This window comes from Rutilus rutilus (assembly GCF_951802725.1).
Source record: "Rutilus rutilus genome assembly, chromosome: 6".
Lineage (NCBI taxonomy): Eukaryota > Metazoa > Chordata > Actinopteri > Cypriniformes > Leuciscidae > Rutilus > Rutilus rutilus.
In genome coordinates, this window is record NC_140214.1 from 9178969 (window position 1) to 9202688 (window position 23720).

General features: G+C 37.0%; 3 protein-coding genes across 3 annotated transcripts in view; 1 reads left to right on the forward strand and 2 right to left on the reverse strand.

Annotated features, from left to right (window-relative positions):
• LOC311291646 (G-protein-signaling modulator 2-like) overlaps positions 1–23720 on the forward strand; it is a 352673-nt gene that overhangs the window by 309290 nt on the left and 19663 nt on the right. The window lies entirely within an intron of this gene.
• On the reverse strand, positions 4885–9632 carry LOC311291652 (uncharacterized protein). Its single transcript, XM_084410818.1, has 5 exons — positions 8905–9632; positions 8007–8252; positions 7858–7914; positions 6472–6564; positions 4885–6274 (listed from the first exon to the last, which is right to left on the reverse strand). The coding sequence occupies exons 1-5, from the start codon at positions 8948–8950 to the stop codon at positions 5682–5684; spliced, it is 1035 nt and encodes a 344-aa protein (XP_084266944.1). The 5' UTR covers positions 8951–9632; the 3' UTR covers positions 4885–5681.
• On the reverse strand, positions 9903–15999 carry LOC311291470 (NACHT, LRR and PYD domains-containing protein 1 homolog). The gene is made up of 7 exons (XM_084410504.1): positions 15339–15999; positions 15070–15141; positions 14735–14879; positions 12663–14409; positions 12180–12257; positions 11992–12066; positions 9903–11733 (listed from the first exon to the last, which is right to left on the reverse strand). The coding sequence occupies exons 1-7, from the start codon at positions 15897–15899 to the stop codon at positions 10542–10544; spliced, it is 3870 nt and encodes a 1289-aa protein (XP_084266630.1). The 5' UTR covers positions 15900–15999; the 3' UTR covers positions 9903–10541.

Here is a 23720-nt window from a genome sequence, read left to right on the forward strand (position 1 = left end):
AACGCCTTGCATAAAACACACGACTTTATTCCTAATGATAATGAATATAATTAATTTGGATGATAAAATGTCCTCAGAACTGTTCACTGTTTGTTTATTGGCAGGTTATGGAGTCAGTCGCTGGCAGTACCTTTTGACTATGAGTGAAACGCAGGACGGCGGTCTGAAATTCGAAGTTCATCTCCGGCACGAGAACCAGCACTGATCCAGTGGAAATTGGATAACAGACTGGTTGATTACTCTTGAATTAGGCTACCTGAATGTTTAAATGTTTCATTTTTCTTTCTAAAATGTCTGTTAAATGATAATATTTAACAAATGTTTGTTAAATGTTTGGCAATATTGTATAGGCTATGTTAAAACAGTGTTATGCTGTATTGCTGTAACATTACTCATCGACAATAAAGGCCAATGTCATGCATTCTGGTGGTCGTATGGGACACTATTTTACAAAGGTTTAGAGGAAATAAAAAAAGTGAATATTACTCATAAATACAAACAGTTAATATTGCTCATAAATATTGTTTTTTAAATGTTAAATTATTTCTACTCAATTTTATTTATTAATGTACCAGATGCAGTTACTCAGATTTACTCCATTTTTATACTTGCATTTACTTAATTCATAAAGTATATTTCACTGATTTCACAGCTTTAAAATTTACTACATTTCTTTGAGTGTAAAAATGTTTCACCCAAAAAATTGAGTAAATAATAGTTTACCTTTTTAGAGTGGTTTCTAAGTAGTTTCAATACAATTGAAATAATTATCACTTAATTTGACCAAAGTTCCAAAGCAATGATAGAGAAACCAACTGTTAAAGCAACTGAAGCTTAACATTTATGATAACCTTTGATAAAGTATGACAGTTGTGTATCAAAAATATTTTCAGTTGAGTGTAAAGAGTGTAAACGTGTACATAAGCATGCAACATGCAACTCCAAGTTCTTATGTTGTCTTGAGCTATTATCAGCCTATAATTTAAAAGCTATTTTAATAATATACAGACAACTTTGGGACAATATTTTAGAATATATTTGTAAATATTTATTTAAACATGCAATAATACACATTTAAAAAGCTTAATCTCAGTCATTTATAATGAGAAACGAACAGTTAGGTTTAGTTTAGGACAAAAGGCATTTGTACAAAAGGCGTAGGACAAAAGGAGACAAAACTCAGTAGTTTAGGTCTGAGGCGCTCACGCTTGACCACTATTTCAAGGACAATTTGGAAGAAAACAAATAAAAAGCTTTTATGTAACTCAAATATTACATATTTTTTCCACAAATAGGCCTATTTATTATTGAAATTGACCCAATTCTGTACACAAACCACATACACATTAAATCCATTTAAAATATACAGTGCAGACTGAAATTAACAAATAATTGTTAATAATAAAACATAAAAAGTAAAAAATAATCATTAGAATTTTGATGCAAAAAGGAGGAAGCAATGCTAATATTATTTAAGCTAATATTAGATTCACATAATGTGCTTCTGGTCTGAAATATGCTTTTTACTTTGTCAATAAAATAATTAAAGTATCAATTTTTGTTCAGTGTTTGATGTTTATAATGCACACACAAAGCATTTTTTCTTGTTGTTTTGATGTGTTAGCATTACCATAACCCCAACTGCTTACCTGGTTCTCACTCCTCTGCGCTGTAGCTGATACAGTCTTGTGGATTTTGTGCTTGCCCATTATACACAGGTAACAGATATACTGCAGGTCAGTCAGACAGAAATATTCCAGCGGTTTATTATGTTGAGGACAGATCATCTCCTGCAGATGTTCATTGGCATCTGTTATTTCGTGTCTCTCATCTTGAAAGAAACGGTCATGTTCTTTGAGGTGAATTTGACAGTAAGATTTGAGACACACCAGACAAGACTTGATGGCTTTGTTTTTGTCCCCAGTACAGACGTCACACTCACACCAAACAGTACGAGCACTGCAGCTTGTAGTTTTGTCGTCTTGAGTTTCTCCAGCACTTGCATGATGCTTTCCCCTAAAACAGGTCTTGAAGTGAAGGTCTGTCTGCACTGAGGGCAGCTATAGACTCCCGTCTGATCTTCTTCATTCCAGTAGTCTGTAATACAGCTCATACAGTAACTGTGTCCACAGGGAATGATCACTGGTTCCTTCAGTAGATCCAGACAGATTGGACAACTTACCTGATCTTCAGCCACAGAAATACTGGCTTCTGCCATTTTTCTGCAAACACAAATGCACACAACAGCCTAAACAGCGTAACAGTCAAACATTCCAGAGAGAGACATACAACAGCTCAACGACACTGTTTCTCTAGTTTCTCTATCTACTGAGAAGTTGAAATTGTTTCCTGGTTCTTGCGATGTGGGCAAAGGGCAAAGGGAAAATTCCAAACACCCATTTCATGCTCATTCACCTTGATCAGTGTTTCCTAGTTGGGCTCTTGCATCTTGATTGTATTGTTAGTTTTTCTCTGGCTGCTTTAATGTGTTCAGAAAACACATTTACTGTGTCAGAGGAATCTGAGACAGAATAACATCAGGTGATGTTGGCTGTTAATTAATGTCATTGTGAAGTGGTCTGATTCATTGTTTATATCTGGTCTCACTGATTATAAGTGAGTTATGTTATTCATTTGTTTAAATATTGTGCTGCTGTGATACTACTATGATAATCAGACATTCTGAAAAAATTATGAAACTATATTGTGAGCATGAAGTCATAAATTGGTGTGTTATTTAGACACTCACAGACATCAACAATCAGCATATGAAAGACAACAATGCTAGCACACCAAACTCATTCATGGCTCCCAGCATGCATTGCAGCATGAATACATTATGTAGCTGAATTATTTTACTATTTAGACATGAATCATTTTTGCTGGTCACCATTGTTGAGATTTGCATAATGAGTGATTGTCTAAGTGTGTCTCAACATTTACACAAGAAGGCTGTAGTGTTTTTGGAAGATTTCACACAGATCTCTTCAGCGCTACAAGTGCTCTTTCTATCACAACATCTTTTTATTCATTAATGCTTCAACATCAATTATTTAAACCAGTCATAAAACTAAAGCACTAATTTGATAGTCATTAAAAAACATTTCAGTCTGCTTTTTGAACTTTCTCAAGCAATACATAAATGTTTGCTTAAAACACTCAAATCAAGGGTCAAGAGCCCAACTAAAGCAAACACTGATTACCATCATGGTGACTTCAAACAAAAACCTTTATCTCAGTAAGAATATTTGTACGTTGGAAATAAATAAAGTCAGCTGGTTTGCAATAAGTGAAACTGGTAAAACTCTTTGTGGAGTTGTTTAATCACCTTCTGCTGAGACCTTGAGAGATTTAATGTTTTCTTTTATCTTCGGTTGATTTCATCATCAAGGCTGTGGCTGGAAGTCTGTTATTTCCGTTCTTGCCGTTTCTCTTTCCTTCAGTGATTCTGCTTGTTAACAGCTGGTGTTCAAATGTTTCAGGAAAATCATACTGTTGCAGTCACCAGCTGGAGTGCCATTGAGAGACAGCAGAGGGCACTCCACATCAGACTATTAGCATTCCCTTATAATCCTTTGCCCAGACTAATCAGCCATGATCACATCCATCTGTATTTCATTACTTTGTTTAGCTCAAAGCCTGGTTTTCTCATTCATTCTATGTGAAGTCTTGTTTAGTGTTTGTACTGCAATTTCGAGTGTTCTGTCTGTTATTCCCGTTTCTTGGTTTCGATCTCTGCCTGTCCTTGGATTTTCCATTTTTCCTGTGACCCTGTTATTGTTTGGACTTATTACCCGGTGTTTATGACCTCTTGCCTGTTTTCAGGATTACCCTCTGTTCAATAAAACTGCATTTGGATCCTCAAATTTTGTGTCTCAGAGCAGTTCATGACACTACCTTCAAGTGATGTTCATTTTAATGTTCTTGGAATGTTACAAATCAACGTTCCTTGTAAAAATGAAGTTGTAAGAATGTTTCAGGAACATCATACTAACCTTAAAAAAAAATGTTCCACTAACACAAAGGAAAAACAGACTTTTTAACATTTCCATTACCAAAAGTGAACATTTGGAAAACAAAAAAATGTTGGCTGGGAATACAAACGCAACTTACCGAGCCAACAGACCCCTTTCCAGAATCAAATTATCGTGTATGCTTCTTAAATTAGTGAGGTGGGTGCAGATGGAATGTGTAAGCAACGGTTAAACAAGGCAAGTAAAGTTTATTTATATAGAACATTTCATACACAATGGTAATTCAATGTGCTTTACATAAAAAAGAATCACAAAACAATTCTCAATTCCTGCCTGATCACTAAGTTTTGTGGCACAACTATAACAAGAATAGCAACAGTGAGAGTTGTAGCCTACAAAAATACAAGATTGATCATTATTACAAATAATATATATATGTATGAAGAGTTCAGATGCAAAAGCCTCTAAGTGCCATCTGAAATTTTCTTCTAGAATGATAATTTTTATCAAGCTCGTATATTTATTTTCAGTTATTGCACTTTAATGGCAATGAAAATGACCTGTTAATTGTCATTTAAGTGAAATTACTGAACTTAAATACACGAGCTTGATTAAAATTATCATTCTAGAAGAAAATTTCAGATGGCACTTTTTTCAGGTTTTTGCATATATATATTTAAAGAAGTTTACTTTGTTGAGTAACATGGACAGAAAGCATTTAGTAAAACTAACAATAGGTAAAGTTCAGTAAGAACAGCATGACTATTCCAAGCATAGCAACATATAACACACAGAATCCTTTGCATTCATCATAATGTTGTATCTGAGCTTTTTAAAAAAACGTCAAAATATTTTTTGCTTATTCTATGGGTTTTTATTGTTTTTTTATTTTTATTAATTAAAGTCCCCCGTAGTCAATAATTTGATCCCTTAAAGCTTATATCTTTGATCACCAAAATGACATATTTTCCTTGGTTCATTTAGTATACGCAGATCCATATGCAAATTGTTCCTGCCTCCACTCACTCACACCAGCTCAGAGATCCACTCGATGTATCAGAATGGTAATGTGTTTTATAAATCGCTCTGTACAACGTCAGACACATAACGCTAATTGATATGATTAGCCTTTGACTTGGCTGTTATCAAACAGATAATAATTTGTTGCTAATGTTACACAAAACTATGTTCCCATTCGCCATCTCAGAGTCAGACACCTTCTATCTAAAAATCTGCATGCTTCGAAACGCTTTAAACAACTTAGAACGTCAGTGGAGAAAAGCATATAGTTCATCATAACATCGTAATATACAACATATACATAATTCACCCTCTATATTGCTAAATGTACCTGATTTTTCATATCATCAGAAAAATATACTGGGATAACCTGGCTTCTCTTGAGACCCTCTAGCTTTGCAGCATAGTTAATGATATGCGAAAGCCCATCCGCACGTTGGATATTTGTGACGTAGAGAACGGGCAACTTCTATCAGCATTTTTTAGACTGTCTTTGGTTCACTGCAGTTTTAAGGAGAAAATACTCAGCAATGGTGCTGATTTATGCATTTCTTAAATCATATTAGAAACACCACATAGACATATAAACAACATTAAAAACTTGATTTTCACCACAGGGGGACTTTAAACAAAAAACTTTAAAAAATTGCTTAACTTATTATTTTTTTCATCATTTTTAGTATTCCCTCATTTTCGAGGAGCTGCCTTTTTCACTTTCTTGGCTGCTGGGGTCTTCTTCACTTTCTTGGCTGTTGGGGTTTTCTTCACATTCTTGGGTGCTGGGGTCTTCACATTCTTGGGTGCTGGGGTCTTCACGTTCTTGGGTGTTGGGGTCTTCACGTTCTTGGGTGCTGGGGTCTTGTTCACATTCTTGGGTGCTGGGGTCTTGTTCACATTCTTGGGTGCTGGGGTCTTGTTCACATTCTTGGGTGCTGGGGTCTTCACATTCTTGGGTGCTGTCTTGTTCACATTCTTGGGTGTTGGGGTCTTGTTCACATTCTTGGGTGTTGGGGTCTTGTTCACATTCTTGGGTGCTGGGGTCTTGTTCACATTCTTGGGTGTTGGGGTCTTGTTCACATTCTTGGGTGCTGGGGTCTTAACTTTCTTGGGTGCTGGGGTCTTGTTCACATTCTTGGGTGTTGGGGTCTTGTTCACTTTCTTGGATGCTGGGGTCTTAACTTTCTTGGGTTCTGGGGTCTTCACATTCTTGGGTGCTGGGGTCTTCCATTCCATTTTGTTCATGATGGCAATATTGTTCATGTTAACAGAAGGTGTTCTTTCTATTATCAGCAACATAAAGCACACAAATTATATTTAAGTGGTGTCCACAAATACATATACATTGTGAATATAAAATTGCATATAAATGACATTAGATTATTATTATTTTTCTCATTTATCAAGATAAATTATGACAACAAAATTAATGTGCTAAACAAAATAAAGTACATGCAGATGATGCAAAATCCCAACTTACCAGTAACTATGTTGGTCACAAAGTTTATTGGTGCTGAAGTACTAGCACTGTAAAAATGAGGGTTATTCTGTTCATTACTCTCAGTTTTGATTCCTGTGACAAAGACACATGAACAGTTATTGATTATGGCATCCTTGCACATAAAAGAATACTGTTTATACATTATACTATACATTATATAAGCTTATGTACAGTTCATAAATTATGTTGGGGATTACGTTACCAAGCATAGAGAGTATAAATAAAAGAGAAAGTGCTGAATAAAGCTAACATTATTGTGAATGATAAGAGGCATCCCTTATCCTATGCCTTTCAATTGTTGCCATCTGGCCGACGGTATTGTGTTCCCCGATGCATGAAAAACAGGTCCAGACTATCTTTTATCCCCCAAGCAATTACATTTTTAAATTCTCCTTCTGGTGTTAATTAATGGTCAGCTGGTCTGGTTATTTAAATTAGATTTATTTGTATTAAATTATTGTTTATATATGCCAACTGTGATTGTTTTTTACATGTCCGTGTGAGTATGCTGCAAACTTACTTTCCCTGAATAAATAAACTGATTCCTATAAAACTATAAAAGCAAGCATTCATGTTGTACATTAGCCTGGCTAACGTCAGACCAAGTCTCATTGAGACATGCAGCGTGAATAGAATCGCGCTGCGAGCAAGGCAGTATGGGGAAACCCAGGCTAGTTGTACATATTAAGGTATTATGAATGTAAATATGAATATTGGACTTATACAATGTGACAACTGTCAAGTAAAAAAAACTGTCAACAAATATATAGCTTAAGACAGAACCATAAATGGACTCTAATAATGTTTGCCTTGTTCTCTAGCCTTTCAAAAAAAATCTGAGATTTGAATATTGTTCCCAAAGGTAATTGATTTACATCTGTAAGCATTGAAAGTTGATAGAGAAGCAAGAGTACAGCTGTAACATCTTTCGCTTTTTGCTGTACTACTATACAACTCCTACATACGATTATTTTCCCTGATGAGATGTGTTTATCTGTCCACTAATAAAAATGTTGTCCCCATGTAACACTAGCCCAGGACGGGTAACGCTCATTTTTAATGTGTTAAATATGATATTAGGCCTACATCCAGACACAATTTATACTCATTGTTTTACAATATTTTAAAAGTATGCATATTTATCAGTTTAGGTTTTTTTTTACTTTTTATTCTTAATCATTATCACAATAGTGGCAGATATACTTTGTCCCACTATCAGTACCAGCATGGGACTGTATATATTATCACATATTTTCTCATCATGCTAGCAAAAAGTAATTACAACTGGCACAATTTAACAATTTATTCAAAAATAAAAATGGAGGAAGAAAATGTCTCTACCAGACAGTAACAAGGTAAACTCACTTTTACATGGTACTGGTGATTCAGGATCATCCAGCTTGTGTTTCCTGCTGACACCACCTGTTGAAATCAACCACAGTACAGGTCATAGATTACACCTGTAGCTGAATGTTGAGCTCATGAATCTCTTTCATAAATGATTGTTCTCTTACCCAGGTCTTCGAAGAGGTGTGGTTCATGCTTTTCCAGCAAATGATAAATGGCAATTTTGACTTCGTCTCCAGATTTTAATGAATCAAAAAGCTTTCTCATTTTTTCCTGATTGGTTTTTTCAGCTTTGATCTCATCATATTTCTCTCCATGTAACATGACCTTACTTTTTAACTCATCTGCTATTGGCATCACTGAAGTAACCCTTTGAATAAGCTCTGCAGAGTTTTCATCCACAAACTTGGCCTCTGGGGACAAATTAATAAAATGTATTACATTGCAACCTTTGCTGACATGTAAACGTGCAGTTCTTTGTTGTTGTTTTTACGTGTTTAATGAAAATGATAGTAAAAGTTAATGTTACAATTAATGATAAAATGTAAAACACTGTCTAACTGTATACACATATATTTCCAAACATACAGTGGATAATCTATAAAATATGACTGAGATCACAAAAATACCCAGGACATGTACAGGACAGCTACCCTCTCACACACTGGCTCTTCTATTTAAATCTCTTTTATGCAAATACTCTTTTGTTCAGATCAGCCACCTCAGGACTAAAAGGACTGAGCATCAGAGTGAAGTAGCCTAGTGTTTAGTGAAACTAAAGTTTCACAATTCTAGTAAATTGGAGAAAAATGCAGCATCTGAGGCTGGTGTCTACATGTTGATGTCTCCAAATTTTCTTCCCCATATCAAAAAAAAAAAAAAAAAAAAAAAAAAAAACTTGTTTTCTTCAGCAGTCCTAAAGCATTATTGATAAACACTTACATTAACCAATAGTTTGTGTTTGTTGTCGAAGTTCTTCAAAAAAACAACAACAAAGAACATATGTCAATTTACATTTTTGTTTATCTTTAGTTTATCTTAATAGATAGAGCTAACATAGGCTACCTTTGCATCTCTCCCGCTGCTCTCCTTCAAGGTTGCTCTCGCTCATTTTTGTGGATAGCCCCAAAAACACGAATTCAGATGATAATCTAGGGCTAGGCTATTGAAATATTTCAATTTATAAACCTGTCGAGAGCGTTTCAAAGTTTCGTTGTTCCACGGAAATTAAGTGGGGTTTAGTCGAATAAAACGAAAGTGGTTTAAGGTAAAAGACAATATGATTGGTCCATGTACTGAGGCTGTCGAACAAAAAAGGGCGTTTCACAATTTTGGGGCGTTTTAAAACAGGTATAGGTGTTTTTCAATCTCTTTATCTTATTTGCTCAAATCGAGAGTGAGATTACCGGAAAAACAATGAGAGAGAACGCAGGCATATGAATGTAAACGGATTGTTGTAAATTATCAGTTGTTTAACGTTTCATTTGTGTGAATTTGCAAGCTCCCCGTTGTAAAAAGATCCAAGCAATCTAACTTACTTCCACTCACAATCTAGCGTTAACTATTAGGTTTTCATTCTTCATTGTTCAATAAAACTCATTATTTTTTAACATATTTTACTTCTTTTTTTTTTTTTTTTTAAAGAATCAGACAAGTAGGCAAAAAGTACAGTTCTGTTGAACAGAGAATAACAGCAACTAAAAGAAAAAATAACATAGGGATACAAAAGTGCTATATAATATTAGGGCAGTTACATAATTTTGAAAAGCTTTTGTTTTTATAAGCTTTTTGTTCTGATCTCATGTTTGAAAGGGTTTCAAAGTATATGTGGGATTACAAAATTAATTTATGAGGGTTTCTTTTGAGTTTTTTTTTGTCAACTTACCAAAATAATTAAAAGATTAATAAAGAACATTTTCTGAAAAATATGTTTTTTTGAAAACAATGTAAAATGTCATAAGGTTCTAAATTAAGATTTTTGTTTATTTTTTGTCATGTCTATTTTAAAATCAATCCAAAAATAAATAGGAAAGTGTCATTAAAATGTTCAGTATCTTCAAATGATGTGTTACAAAAAAGTACATTTATCACAAACAGTAGGAATATATCTGGCTGCATTTATAAAATTAACATTTGAATCATTTTTAATTATTACACAAACCATGTTCCCGTTCGCCATCTCAGAGTCAGACAACTGCTCTCTAAAAATCAGCAACCTTAGAAACACTTTGAACAACTTAGAATGTCAGTGGAGAAAGTATAGTCTAGTTCATCATAACATCGTAATATACATCATAATGATATATATTAGATCATGATGTATATTATACATAATTCACCAGCTATATTGCTAAATGTAGGCTACCTGATTTTTCATATCAACAGAAAAATATACCGGGATAACTTTGCTTCTCTTGAGACTCCCCTGCTTTGCAGTTAATGATGTGTTAAAGCCCGCCCACAAGTTGACGTGATTGGTGATTGGTTGCACATGCTTTGTCTTAAAGCATATTAAAAACACCATACACATATAACATTAAAAACTTGATTTTGAGGGGGTCTTTAACATTTCTTCTCAGTTTACAAATCAGTTTATCTTGCATTATAGTATTAAACAGTTAAATTATTTTATAATTTATTTAGTTATTTTGCTGTCCATATGCAGGTGTTGTTCTAAAGCAATATATTCTCTGAGAGAATCATTAAGAATCAGAAAACACCAGTTCTTCAAAGAGGTAAGGCTCTTCTTCCTGAAGAATGTCAACGAATTTAACTTTTGCAATCACACCACTTGAATGCACTGTGATACAGATCTTTCTCACTCTATCCTGACTGGTTAAATTAGTATGTGTGATTTCAGAATATAGTTCCTCATGAATTATTCTCTGCTCACGCAGTTTATCTGCAATGCTCTTCACATTTTTAACCCTTTGAATGAGAGCCGATCTGTGTTTATCAAAAAACTGAGCTTTCTCAATCTCAGAATTCAGTTGCGGCTCATCTTGGACTTGCCTTTGATTTAACTGTGCAAGTTTGGCTTTCCATATTGTGGCAGTCCACACAGATTTCTTGTCCTTTTCTCTGACAAGATTCATCTGTACGTCACCATCCTGATGTTGCATGATCTCAAAGAAGTTTGGGTCGATATCTGTTCTAAATGAAATCCCCTCTACAGGATGAACAGAAGCACCAGGAACCTCAAGAAGGTGCGGCGTTTTCATCTGAAATGGTCTGTTAGGTCTGGGATGGCTGATCGGATGACTTGATTTTTCATTCTGCTCAACTTTCTCTTTTGAACAAGTGTCATTCACTGGAAAAAAGTAGATGTGAAGAATGAGAGGATCTTTACAGTGCATGTAGAGAAGAAGGTTACAGTGTTCTTCCCACTGCGTGAACCAGCTTATAATTAGAGTTGTAAGAGAGAAGGATGGTTGGAGTATTTTGGCATAATTACGGGTCAACTCTACAGATTGTAAAGATATTCCTTCATCTCTTTTGCTGAGGAGCTTCACAGCATCTTTGAGAGAGGGGTCAGACTCTCCTAAACAGGCGTAATGAGGCAGATGGGCCTCCTCCAGTTTCCCTGAGATCACGGTCACATCGATCACTGGACCAATTCGCTCACACTGAAGCCTCTCCAGCTCTTCACTGAGGAAACGTCCATCCACTGCACGATACTGGAGAGTGACGTCACCAGCACAGACCCATCGCATTCTGGTCCTGCTGCACTCGAATCGACCCGCCTGAGTGCTGATCCTGAACTTTGACCCTCCTTCATCTGTACAGACTGACGGCTGCACCTGAACCCACTGATCACAGTCGACAATGTGAACACAAGACTGACACACTGGGAGTGGGTGAAGATCCAATGCAGACGGTTCAGAGACGTTCAGCCTAGAGAACAGAGATCTTATGATAAAATGAGATGGAATGTCACATTTATTTTATAAACTAAATTAAAAAAAGACTTAATTAGCTCAGTACCCACTTAATGAAATAACAGATCAGAATTTTTTCAGATATTTTCAGCAATAAAAGTTCTGTATATTTTTATTCATATCCTCATTCCTTATTAAGTAATTTATTATTTGTTTTGTGGTTTTAATCTGCTTTACAAAATGAGGCATTAGACAAAAAAAAAAAGTTTCTCACAAGATTTCTCCAGGAGTTCCTGACAGATCAAGTGTCCATCTTGGACTCTCAGCGCTGTATTCATCCTCTTGAACTCTAGTCACAGGAGAAGATAACTTTTCAAACTATTTATTTAAATTCAATCATTTATTAGTTGTTTAAACATTTCATATGGCTGTATTGGAAGTTGGTGTTTTTGTTAAAATTACTTCAGCTCTTTCAAGATTTTTGATCCACCAAGAATCTGGATCAAATCTCCAGCTTCTGGAAGGGTTTTTACTGACAAACTTGAGTCAAAAACAAAAGTCATTTAGAAATTAAATGTTTTGCTGAATAAAATATTTAAGCCATGACATAAATATGATATTTGGGTCAATGTCAAATAATCATGTCCAAGATAAAGGAGAAATCTCTTTAAAATCTATTTTAAAATACCTCTGTTTAGAGATCTCATTATTTGTTGATTTCATGTGAGTTAGAAAATTTAATTTGCTGTTAAATTTAATGTATAAAAAAAGTAAGTGATATTTCCTGTTTTATTATTGTTGTTGTTCTGTCACTGACCCATATACCACAGACACACTTGCAAGTACAAGTTATTTAGGTAAAAAATATTAATTATTTGTATTTTTAGAAGAGTTTCAATCAATCATGAATTACGTTTCAAGCCTTTCTCCATGCATCACACTGACCTCAGAGTTTCACACATACAGAGTGCTGACTGAAGAATCTTGAGTTTATCAGCTGTTAAATCACAGTACATGAGGTTCAGTTCTCTGATGTGTGGACAGAACTGAAGACAGTACAGCAGCGCCCAACAGTCTGTGCTCCTCAGAGAAATACAAGACAGATCCATGAAGCTGTGAGTTTCCAGAGCTTTCCTGACAAACTCCTCATCCTGGAGCTCATACAGACAGTGGAAAACATATAGCTCACATCCATGCCATGTTGCCATTGTAAGAATTCGTTGCTTCAGTGTTTTCTTCAGTTTTCTTTTCCTCAGTTTTATGATGTGAGAAACAGTTAATTTGATTTTTTTAAAGAGTAAGCTGATCACCTCCTCATTTAAGAGACCATAGAAGAACAGCAGAAATGATGGGATGGGATTTGATCTTCTTTCTAGAGATAGCCATTCAACTATAGCTGAGCCCATCAAGTTCAACAGATCACGGACTTTCAACCAAGACTCTTCTTCACCAAGCAAGATGCAATAAAGAGCAGCAAAGAACCATTGAAGGCTGAAGTGCATGAACTTGAACACTGGTTCCCGTTTCTGTTTTCCATTAATATCATCTTGATACAAGAACAGACACGTGGCGGCATCTAAGCCAGTCTCGGCCACACTCTTTTCATCAAAGAAGACTTGCTGATTTTGTATTCCTCTCTCTGCCAGCTGACCCAGACTCCTCAGCATGGTGAGGACAGACTGACTCTGGCCATGATGCTTCAGTAGAGTGGACACAAAGTGAACATATATGGAGGTGGTTGTCTTTAGTTTTTTCAACATAACCTCACCATCAGTTGAGTGTTTCTTTAGACAAAAACAGATCATCCAACACAGCAAAGGCACAGAGCAAGTAGTCAAGAGGGTTTCATTTGCTTTCACACTCTCATATGTTTTCTTGCAGAGTTGCTCATCCTGAAAGAACTTGTGGAAGTACTCCTGCACCCCTCTCTGAGAGAAGCCCACAATCTCAGTGAAACGCTGAGGTCCTTTGAGGAGATTCATCACTGCATCATCAGCTATAGATCTCATAGTTACAAGCATGAATGATTCAGGCAGCAAGACTCCCCTCAACAGGTTCCTAAGAATAACCATAGGTGGCGCTCTCTTGGATGGATTAGTGTGCAGTAACATGAAATGAATGGGTGGATGAGATACATACTCATCCGATCCATCAATGAGGAAGAGGACTTTCTCTGGTGTTAACTCTAGTATCTGTGAGATTTGATCTGATGTTAAATTGCAACTCCAGCTCAAGAGCTCAAGCAAGTTCATCTCCTCAGAAACACACTTCAGCTCGTCACTCTTCAACAGAAAAACCACATCAAAGTTTTCAGAGTAAAGTTCTCCAGATGCCCAGTCCAATATGATCTTCTGTAACGTGAAGGATTTACCTCTTCCAGAATCACCACAGAGAATCACAGTTTTCGGTGTGTTTCCGTCACTGTCGGGACTGAACAGCTGGTCTATTCTAACGCTGTGATTCTTGTCATTTGATAACAGTTGAGATGATGTTTTTATTCCAGAAGCGTGAGGAGACCTCACACGTCCACGATAGTATTTCTCAGTCTGCTCTTTGCTCCTCTGAATGATCACTGGTTCAGTGTAACGGGCGGCCAGTTCCACACGTTCATCATATAGAGGGTTATACTCTGTCACAAACTTGCATCTGTCAATGACTGTTGTCCTGTACCGAAGATTCATGCTGCTCCGATCTACATGAAAAAAAATACAACAGGGAAAATAGGTGTACTGAACGCTGTTACCCCTGAGGCGTAATAAGTAGAACAAGGAAGTTGTTGAATGCATATATTGCACAATCCCTTTCCATGCAACAATCCTAAACATACTTTGTAAATAGAAAAATCTGATGCAACAAAAATAAAAAATAAACGCTGTAACTGGCACTTTCATGACTAGTTATTTGTGTAGTTATGCTGAGTTATATTTGTTAACTGTGAAGCCTTATTGTGTGTTTTAACATAGTATTGTACAATTCAAAACTCCTTTCTAAATGTAAATAAACAATAGCAACTTTACCCTTTCCATAAATCTTCTCTTTTTGCCATCTATCTTGTTTCTCTTTCAGCTGAGAGGCAGATCTTTGTGCATCAAAAGAGAGGGGATAACTGACAGTGATGCTTGGTGAGTCTTGTCCACAAGGGAAAAAGAGAGGCTGGACATTCTACATGAAGACAAAATAATTCAGTGACAATCTGCTTCAGATATACATTAATACATATCATTATTTTGGAATATCATATATTAAACATAATTTTTTTTTTTTTTTTTATAATTTCACTTAGATCTTTCCAGTATCTCTGACTGACTGAAGTAGTTCTGCAACTGTTCTTTCAGCTCTTTTCAAAACTCACCAGGTCAGAACGAGCTCCTTGTAAACGATGCCGCCCCGTCCTTTTGTCCTCGATACTCTCATAGAATTCTCTCTGTGTGGAACAATGTAGGTTTTAATCAGCTATGACAAAATCGCCCAAATTTATGGACAGTGAGCAAACAAATTCAGCCATTACAGTTGGTTTTTACTTTCTAGAAATATGATAGAAGATCATAGTTTTAATATAATAAAAGTCATCAAAAATAATGTCAAACATCATGTTCACGTGTTCAGGTCATATCCACATACCAGTTTCACACTCCTCTCTGCTTCAGCTGATCCAATCTCATGGTTTTTGTGCTTGTCCATTATACACAGGTAACAGATATACAGCTGGTCAGTCCAACAGAAATATTCCAGCAGTTTATTATGTTGAGAGCAGATCATCTCCTGCAGTCGTCCTGTGACATCTGTCATAAAGTGTCTCTCATCTTGAAAGAACCTGTCATGTTCTTTGAGGTGATTTTGGCAAAAAGATATCCGACACACCAGACAAGACTTGATGGCTTTGTTTTTGTCCCCAGTACAGACGTCACACTCACACCAAACAGTACGAGCAGCTTGTAGTTTTGTCGTCTTGAGTTTCTCCAGCACTTTAGCCAGCTTGGTGTTTTTACCTAAACGTCTTGGAGTGAAGTTCTTTGTGCACTGAGGGCAGCTGTGGATTCTCTTCTGATCTTCTTCATTCCAGTAGTCTGTAATACAGCGCATACAGTAACTGTGTCCACAGGGAATGATCACTGGTTTCTTCAGTAGATCCAGACAGATTGGACAGATGACCTGATCCCATGAAAAACTGGCTTCTGCCATTTTCCTGCAAATACAAATGCACACAACAGAACAACAACAGCCTAAACAGCGTAACAGTCAACCATTCCAGCTAACATGACGCTTTATTCTTAAATAAAGTAAAAGTTCCAGTGAGACACTCCCTGCAAAACGTGTTCAGTCACTGGGTGTTTCCAGAAATGGATTTCTTAAGACCTGGACAAAATAGGTGTATGCAATGACTGAAGGTTTGTCATGTTCATTTCAGAAGATTGTCTCTGGTAAATGCTGTAACTCCATTCTTTCTCTATTGACTGTCTGTGTGTGTTACATTGTATCCCACTCTTTACATAAACATTCTTACAATGTACATCAACTTCTGATCTTTTCAGCATTATGGGGAACCAACCCACGCGTACCGGCACAAACAGCCTTCTTCAGGGTATGCTTTCCAAACAAACAATTTCCTCTTTTATAGGTGCTAATTAGAAACACCTGAATGACAAAATACATGCACATACAGAGAATGTCCACTGGGTGGTTACATTGCAAATTGAATAAAAAAAAAAATTTAAAAAAAGGAACTCATATACACATGTATACACATATATACACATACATAAAAAAAAAGGGATGAAAGACAAAAATATTCTATACACAAAAAGCATATATCACAAAAAAGGACTGAAATCTATTTCTTCATTAATTGTCTGCAATGGGAGTTCACATTCTTAAAGTTTTACCAATTTTAAACCACACCAATTTCTATCAAAAAATCTAACTTTATCAAAGTTGACAGGCTAAACAAGAACATATTTCACAAATTTTGACAATCAGAAAGTGATTAAGACATTTTATCATTTTGATAGTAATTCATACGTATTTTACGTGGTGGCTAATTCTTACAGATGACCTACCCCTGACCCCGTCCCTAAACCTACCCCTCGTGGTTTACAAATCTTACCAATTGGTGAGGCCTCACTAGCGTTGGTCTAACACATTTTCTTTGTATTAATGCTTGTATAAAGTCAGTTAAATAGCTTGTCAGTAATAGAAATCTCAAGATGTACAAATACTCTTTAAATGAGGCTATCTTGTGCTTCTCTGCATGTTATGTTGTTGATAGCCTATAAAAACAATACACATAAAGTTCATTTTAAATTACACCAAATGTAAAGCACAATCTTATTCGATGCACAGATTTAGTAGTACAAATCACTTTATCTTGCATTCTAGCATTAAACAGTTAAATAATTTTATAATTTAGTTAGTTATTTTGCTGTCCATATGCAAGTGTTGTTCTAAAGCAATATATTCAGTAAGAGAATCATAAAGAATCAGCACGCAACTGATTCTGTAATACAGCTCATACAGTAGGCTAACTGTGTCCACAGGGAATGGTCACTGTGTTGACCCTTCAGGCGGCCAGGGCGGAGCGGACAGTTCATCAGGCGGCCAGGGTGGAGACGACCCCTCGGGCGGCCACGGCGGAGACGACCCTTCGGACGACAGCGGGCTGCATGGGGACAACCTCTGGTACCACAGTAGCCTGCACGGGGACGACCTCCGGGACGACAGCGGGCTGCACGGGGACGATCTCCGGGAGGTTAGGGAGACGGGAAGTCTTCCTCCTCCTCCGCCGTTTCTTATGGCGAGGTGCAGGCTCCAGGCTGGACAGGACCAGCGGCGAAGGGAGCTCTGGGCTGAGCATCACCGGCCCATGGTCGAATAAAGACAGAAGTGGAGAGTGGGTCCGGGGCTCACCTGTAGCACCTCCTCCCCTACGGCCTCCACGAGTCCCCGAAAATCTGGCCAGACGGGTTCCCCTAAAAGACTCTGTCATCGATGGAAGGGTGTTTAGGGGATTTGAGCGCCATGGCATCCTCAGTCTGGCGGGCCCATAAAGCAAAGCCCTGCAAAATGTTCATGTAACTGGATCCATTTGTTGACGGAGTCGTTCTGTCACGGGAACACACAGAGAAACAGGTGGATCCAAATGTAGCATATTTATTGTCAGGGCAATCCAACTCGTAGTCATCCATGCAGGGGTCAAAATCCATTTTAGCAGTCCAATAAACAAGAAACAAAACAAGAACAGGCGAGAAAACAGGCTTCAGAAGTGTAAGTGACATTAAACAACAACTCCGTGACAAAGACTGAACAGACAGGGTATTTATACACAGAAACTAACAATGTGATAGGGAACTGCTGAGTGCAATCACGAGTGATGAGAACAGACAAAGGATTATGGGAAATGCAGTTCCAGAGTGAATGGTGACAGAATGGGAAAGAGACCTCTAGTGGACACCCGGGGAACCAGACAGATTGGACAGGCCTGATCCTCAGTCACAGAAATACTGGCTTCTGCCATTTTCCTGCAAAGACAAATACACACAGCAGAACAGCCTAAATCATACACATCTCCAGCACAAATTCAGTGTAACAGTCGACCAATCCATCCAACAGCATTTTTAGATAAAGTGAAGCTCCTAATAAGACACTTCACATAAAAAGTGTGTCCTCTGGAAGTGGTCACTGGATATTTCCAGCCATTGTATCAGACTGGATCTCAAGACATACCTGCCTCAAAAACTGAGATACACATACAAAACACAGGATTCAGTTTCTCTTTCTGATGAGAAATCGAAATATCTTCCTGGTTCTGTATTTGAGAGAAGTGTGCAAAAAAGGTGTGTCCAAGGGTCTATTCCCACCAGAGTTTCTAAATGCGAACATACAAGACCCAAGTTTATAAAAGCAGGATCACCCACCTCAAGGACCACAAGAAGTAACATTTCTCCAAGGACAATATCTGGCGACTATTGGGCATTTAAAATGAACAAAAATTACAGAAACTATTTTATAAACATTATTTTTTAAACATCATGACTTACAGTAACTTCCCTTAAAACAGAATGGGTGCAGTTAATACTTGAGAAATACATTTAGGCCTACTGTATTTTAATCAGGAAGATATTTGCTGTAAAGCTTCAACAGTAGGCTATGTGAGGATAAAAAAGTAAAAAATAAAAAAGACCACAGATCACACTGTGATCTTCTCACTTCCCTGAGAAGTCTCTCCTGTTTTTGCCTTCTGCAAAAAATGTGCAGTGTCTTCCTAAAAAAATATTCATTAGTGATGATTACTAATAGTCATAATTCTACCGGTTAAAATTGCTTTTATTCACACAGTCTCTTCCTTTCCAACTTCATTTCTGACCAGCACCTTATAGGTATCGTGTTTATTGTTTGTTTTTTACGTTGCGGTTCAGGGCTTCCGTAGCCATTAAAAATATGTAGCCTACTGTAATTCAAATCTACAGACGCAAATATATAAAGTGCAAGAAAAGATACACTTAAAAGTGTATTTTGGATATTTTCTTTCCACCAGTCCGAAAAAACACTTTATGAAAAGCCAAAATGTGCAAAATCTCATAAATCGACAGGTGCATGAAAAAATCTGTGGTTTTGCCTGTATTGTCTCACCTTAAACAATTTATTAATTTAAGGCAGAAACAATGAGCTCATTGAAGTAATGAATACATGTTGTTGACAAAATGACTAAGACATATAGAAAATGTAGCATTGGTCCATGTTGATTCAGAGTTTGCTTCATCTGAAGTCTTCGCAGGAGTTGGAGTCCTCTCTTCACAAGTGTTGGGGCATCTGAATCTTCACAAGAGTCTGGATTGTACTAGACAGAAATGAATGTGGAAAAATAAATAAAAAATACTCTGAACCTCAAATGAATTTACGAAAATGAAAATGAAGTTTGAAAATATTGATTTATAAAGAAAACATTTTCCTAATTCTGAGTATGTGAATTTTTGTGTTGTTAGAATTATTGAATTTGTGTTGTAGAATTATTGGAATATTCCAGCAATTTTCCAGGAAATATTTAAAAGGTCTATTTTAAGTATAAAAATTAATGCCCACCTAAATAGGAACGTGCAAAAATACTATATAAATGGTAAACTAATTTGATGTTAAATTCACATAAAGAAATCTTACAAGTATATTTGTAGTATAAAAACACTAAAAGTGTACTTTTTATATAGTTACAGTAAAAATGAAAACATAGTTGTCAACTAGTTGTATTTACTGTTACACTTAAAGTTTACTTGAAAGTATATTTTGATAAACTAAAAAGTGGGCTAATTTAATACAAAGTATTGAAAGTAGTATTGAAATAGTACACTTACTAGTATACTAGTACATTGATATTAGTATATCAAGTAGGCCTATACTGTACTTAAAAATATACTTGAACTTTAGTATAAAGTATACTTAATAAAATTAACTTGAAGGATACTTATTTTTGGGGATAAAGGACAGAACAGCCATGTTCATTTAGGCTGTGTTTTTATTAAGGATTAAATATCACAATGATAATCTATAGTATTAGAAGTTTCCATAAACATGGTGCAATTATTTTTTTCAACACACTGTCTGTAAATTTACAGTCAGCCTCAAAAGGTTCAGCTAAATAGCCTATTAAATGTGCTGTTTAAATGTCTGGTCATTTTCTGTTTATTTCAGTCTTGATAGCATAATTTGAGACGTGTAAATAAAAAATAGCTTTGTTATTATTATTTTTACTACTATTTTATAACAGCCTATACGCTATATATAATATAGTAGCCTAATAGAGATATTATTAGGGGCCAAGCACCGAAGGTGCGGAGGCACCTATTGAATCTGTTCCCGTTCTTCTTCTTCTTCTTCTTCCGCTCTGGAAGTCTATGGCATTATTGGCAGCCCATAGAACCGCTTGCGGGAAAGTTATGAAATTTGGCACACTGATAGAGGACAGTCTGAAAAGTCACCAGAGCAAATTTGGTGTCTTAAAACCAATCCCTCTAGTGCCACCAACTGTCCAAAGTTTCACTCATGTTTATGCTAATAACTTTTGAACCGTAAGGACTATCAACAAAATTATTTTGTCCTCTGATTCCCTAGCTCGAGACGATTCGATTGCACCCTATGACGTCATTTTCCGTCATGGAAATTTTTCCGCTATTTTGAATTTTCCGAAAAACCTACTTTTTCGAACTCCTCCTAGGCCGTTGCTCTGATTTTCACGAAAATTGAACCAGATCATCTCCAGACCATGCTGACAAAAAGTTATAAAATTCAAGTTGATTCGTCAAACTGTTTTTGATAAACCCACGAACAAATTTTACGTAGCGCTTGCAAAAACAGTCTTAAGGCTGTATCTCCGCAACGATTTATCAGATTCCATCCAAACTTGGTACATATCATCACAAGCATGACCTAAGGCTACGTGCTGCGTTTCGGTGCAGCGCCACCTACTGGTCCGGAGATATGAAAACTGGCTATTTTTGCTTATAACTTCTGAACAGTTTGTCCAAAAATCATACAATTGGTCTCGTTAGATTCAGAGCAACATGCCGAGTCGACTGATATCCAATTTTACCATATCGGCCATTTTGACTGTCGGCCATTTTGAATTTTGTGCTAAAATGCTGTATTTTAAGAACGCATAAACGGATTGTTACGAAACTTGGTATGGGTCATCACCAAGGTGTCCTGAAAGAAACTGAGAAGTTTCGAAACAGCGCCACCTAGTGTTTTTTTTTTTTTTTTAATGCTTATAACTCTGGGTGTGGTTGACTTATTTTAACGAGACTCATCTAATTAGACTCCTGAATCCTTGCCGAGTCCTACGATACCAAACATGCTAGGTTTCGCCTTACGGTTTGAGTAGCGTTGTGATTTAGCACTTAAAAAACATTTGCCGATATCTTCGAAACCACTAGTCCGATCGAGACGAAACCACCGTCAGAAGTTTGGAAACATAGGTCGATAGCTAAATTTAGATGCCCAAATGCAAAAATATTGATAGTAAGGGTAAAATCCGACCAAAGTCATGTGTCACTAATTTTTTACGTGTTTTTTCATATAAATGTCTATAACTCCGAAGCGAAATTGACACACATATGTATGGGCTCACTCTGGGGACACATAAAAAAAATGGTGGGACTGAGCCTCTTGGTGGCGCTATAATAGAACAAAACATGAAATTCCCATTGACTTCAATACAGTTTTGTGAAATAAAATGCTATACTGAACAAATGCATTGGTGTAATATTACGAAACTCAGAATGTGCCATCAGCACCATCCCCTGAAGGTACCCAAAATATTTAGAGACAGTCGAGACAAAGTTATAATGAAATTTCCAAAAAGGCTAATAACTTTTGAATAAGTCTGCCTATTGAAATTCCACTGGTCTTAATATATTCCTTCGGTCAAGCCGAGAACATAAGCCGCTTTCCGACCAAGTAGTTCTAGGAACTTAGTTCTAGGAACTGTCCACTTCTAAACAGTTCTAAGAACTACTCTTCCCCAAACTCGGTTTTGCTGTTTGCGTTCGCACTGGCCAAGTGGCCATAGGAACTGGTAGGAGGGGTAAGGGAGTGACGCAAGCACGGTGACTTTTATTTTGACGGCGCGACCCACCTTAATTTTGGCGGCGCTGAGAACGCCAGAGCAAACAATGCTCGCATTCTCTGTGTTTATTAGTTAGCGATCTGTCTAACAGTACTGTTTAATATCTTATTAGATAGAGCTGTTATAGAAAGTGACAGTATATGAAAAAAAGGTTATTAGCCTATGCCGTGTGGTTGATGTCCAGTGTTGCTGGCTGGGCAGATAAACATAATCATGTTTGGCTTGGTCCCCTCAAAGTTGCGTTGGATTTTCTCTTCAGCATAAAGGTTTAGAGACCCATCTATCACTGTTTTCCATGTTTGTATAGTTAGTTTATGGAGTAAATATATAGGCTAAAATCTGTGTGTTTACATTCTAGCTGTTTTAAAGCCACACTAGGTAAGAATTCCGTTTTGGTCAAACAACGACCCCTAGAGTCGCTGTGGACTACTTGTATTTAACGTTACTGTCGTAAATACCACTCACGCAGAGCAGTCTCTTCACTCACGGCCTGATCCCCTCCCCCCTGTATACCGGTCCCTGTTCAGTCGGATGGAAGCTGTAACGAGTGGCAATAAGGTGTGGCCCCTTTAAGAGCTGCGCGCGCCCTGTTTAACTGACTCGGCACAGTCTGTATTGTATGTGCGCCTCGAACGGGTAAGCGGGTTGTTTCTGTTTGATGCTCATTCTTGTCCTATTTTTGTATATCAAGTAATGCTGTGGACGGTAAAACGTGTGACAGACAGTTACACGAGTTCGATTGGGGAATAAACACAACGCGTTTCAAATCGTCGAACATCGAGCTAGCCTCCGAAGATGTCTAAGTTACTAATCCATCAACAAGAACGCTGTGCTTTTTAGCTCACACCAACGAGTGAAAGCTTGTCCGAGTGATAAACAATATACTTACAAGTCCAACAGCATGTGAGGACGTGTTGGGGGAAGTGAGGTAGCCTATGCCGTAAAGCAGTCGAATTTTGTAGTTCTTTTTGTGCGCGGGTGTTACTACCCGAACCCCGAAGTTTAAAAGTACGATTAAAAACTATACAGACCACGTCAGGCTATGGCAGACGTGTCATTCAACCTATTGTAAGTCGATGTACCATCACAAGAGTCTTGGAAATATATTATGAAGGTTGAAAAGTTACCTAGTGCTGCTTTAAAAATGGCGGGTGCTGGTGTTCCGCGTGCATTCGGTCAATCAGCGTACACTAACGTCACGGATAGTTCCTATAGTGCTGGTTTAGACCCTACTCTGAAGTAGGACCCAAATTAGTTCCTACAAATGGAGTTCCTAGAACTAAAATCGTTCCTAGTTCCTGCGGTGCGAACACGCCGACATCCGGGTACTTTAGCCAATAGTTCTAGGAACTGTGAAAAGGTTCCTCCGGTCGGAAAGCGGCTATAGATAC

Bases quoted from the DNA above. Each gene is read 5' to 3' on its own strand.
- LOC311291652 (XM_084410818.1), bottom strand. From the start codon at position 8,950: ATGAGCGAGAGCAACCTTGAAGGAGAGCAGCGGGAGAGATGCAAAG. The intron at 8,253-8,904 runs GTAGCCTATGTT...ATTTGTCCCCAG, and splicing joins GCAGCGGGAGAGATGCAAAG to AGGCCAAGTTTGTGGATGAA. The intron at 6,565-7,857 runs GTGAGTTTACCT...TCTTTGTCACAG, and splicing joins ATCACCAGTACCATGTAAAA to GAATCAAAACTGAGAGTAAT.
- LOC311291470 (XM_084410504.1), bottom strand. From the start codon at position 15,899: ATGGCAGAAGCCAGTTTTTCATGGGATCAGGTCATCTGTCCAATCTGT. The intron at 14,410-14,734 runs GTAAAGTTGCTA...TTTTTCATGTAG, and splicing joins AGAGAAGATTTATGGAAAGG to ATCGGAGCAGCATGAATCTT. The intron at 12,067-12,179 runs GTAATTTTAACA...TCCTGTGACTAG, and splicing joins AAAATCTTGAAAGAGCTGAA to AGTTCAAGAGGATGAATACA.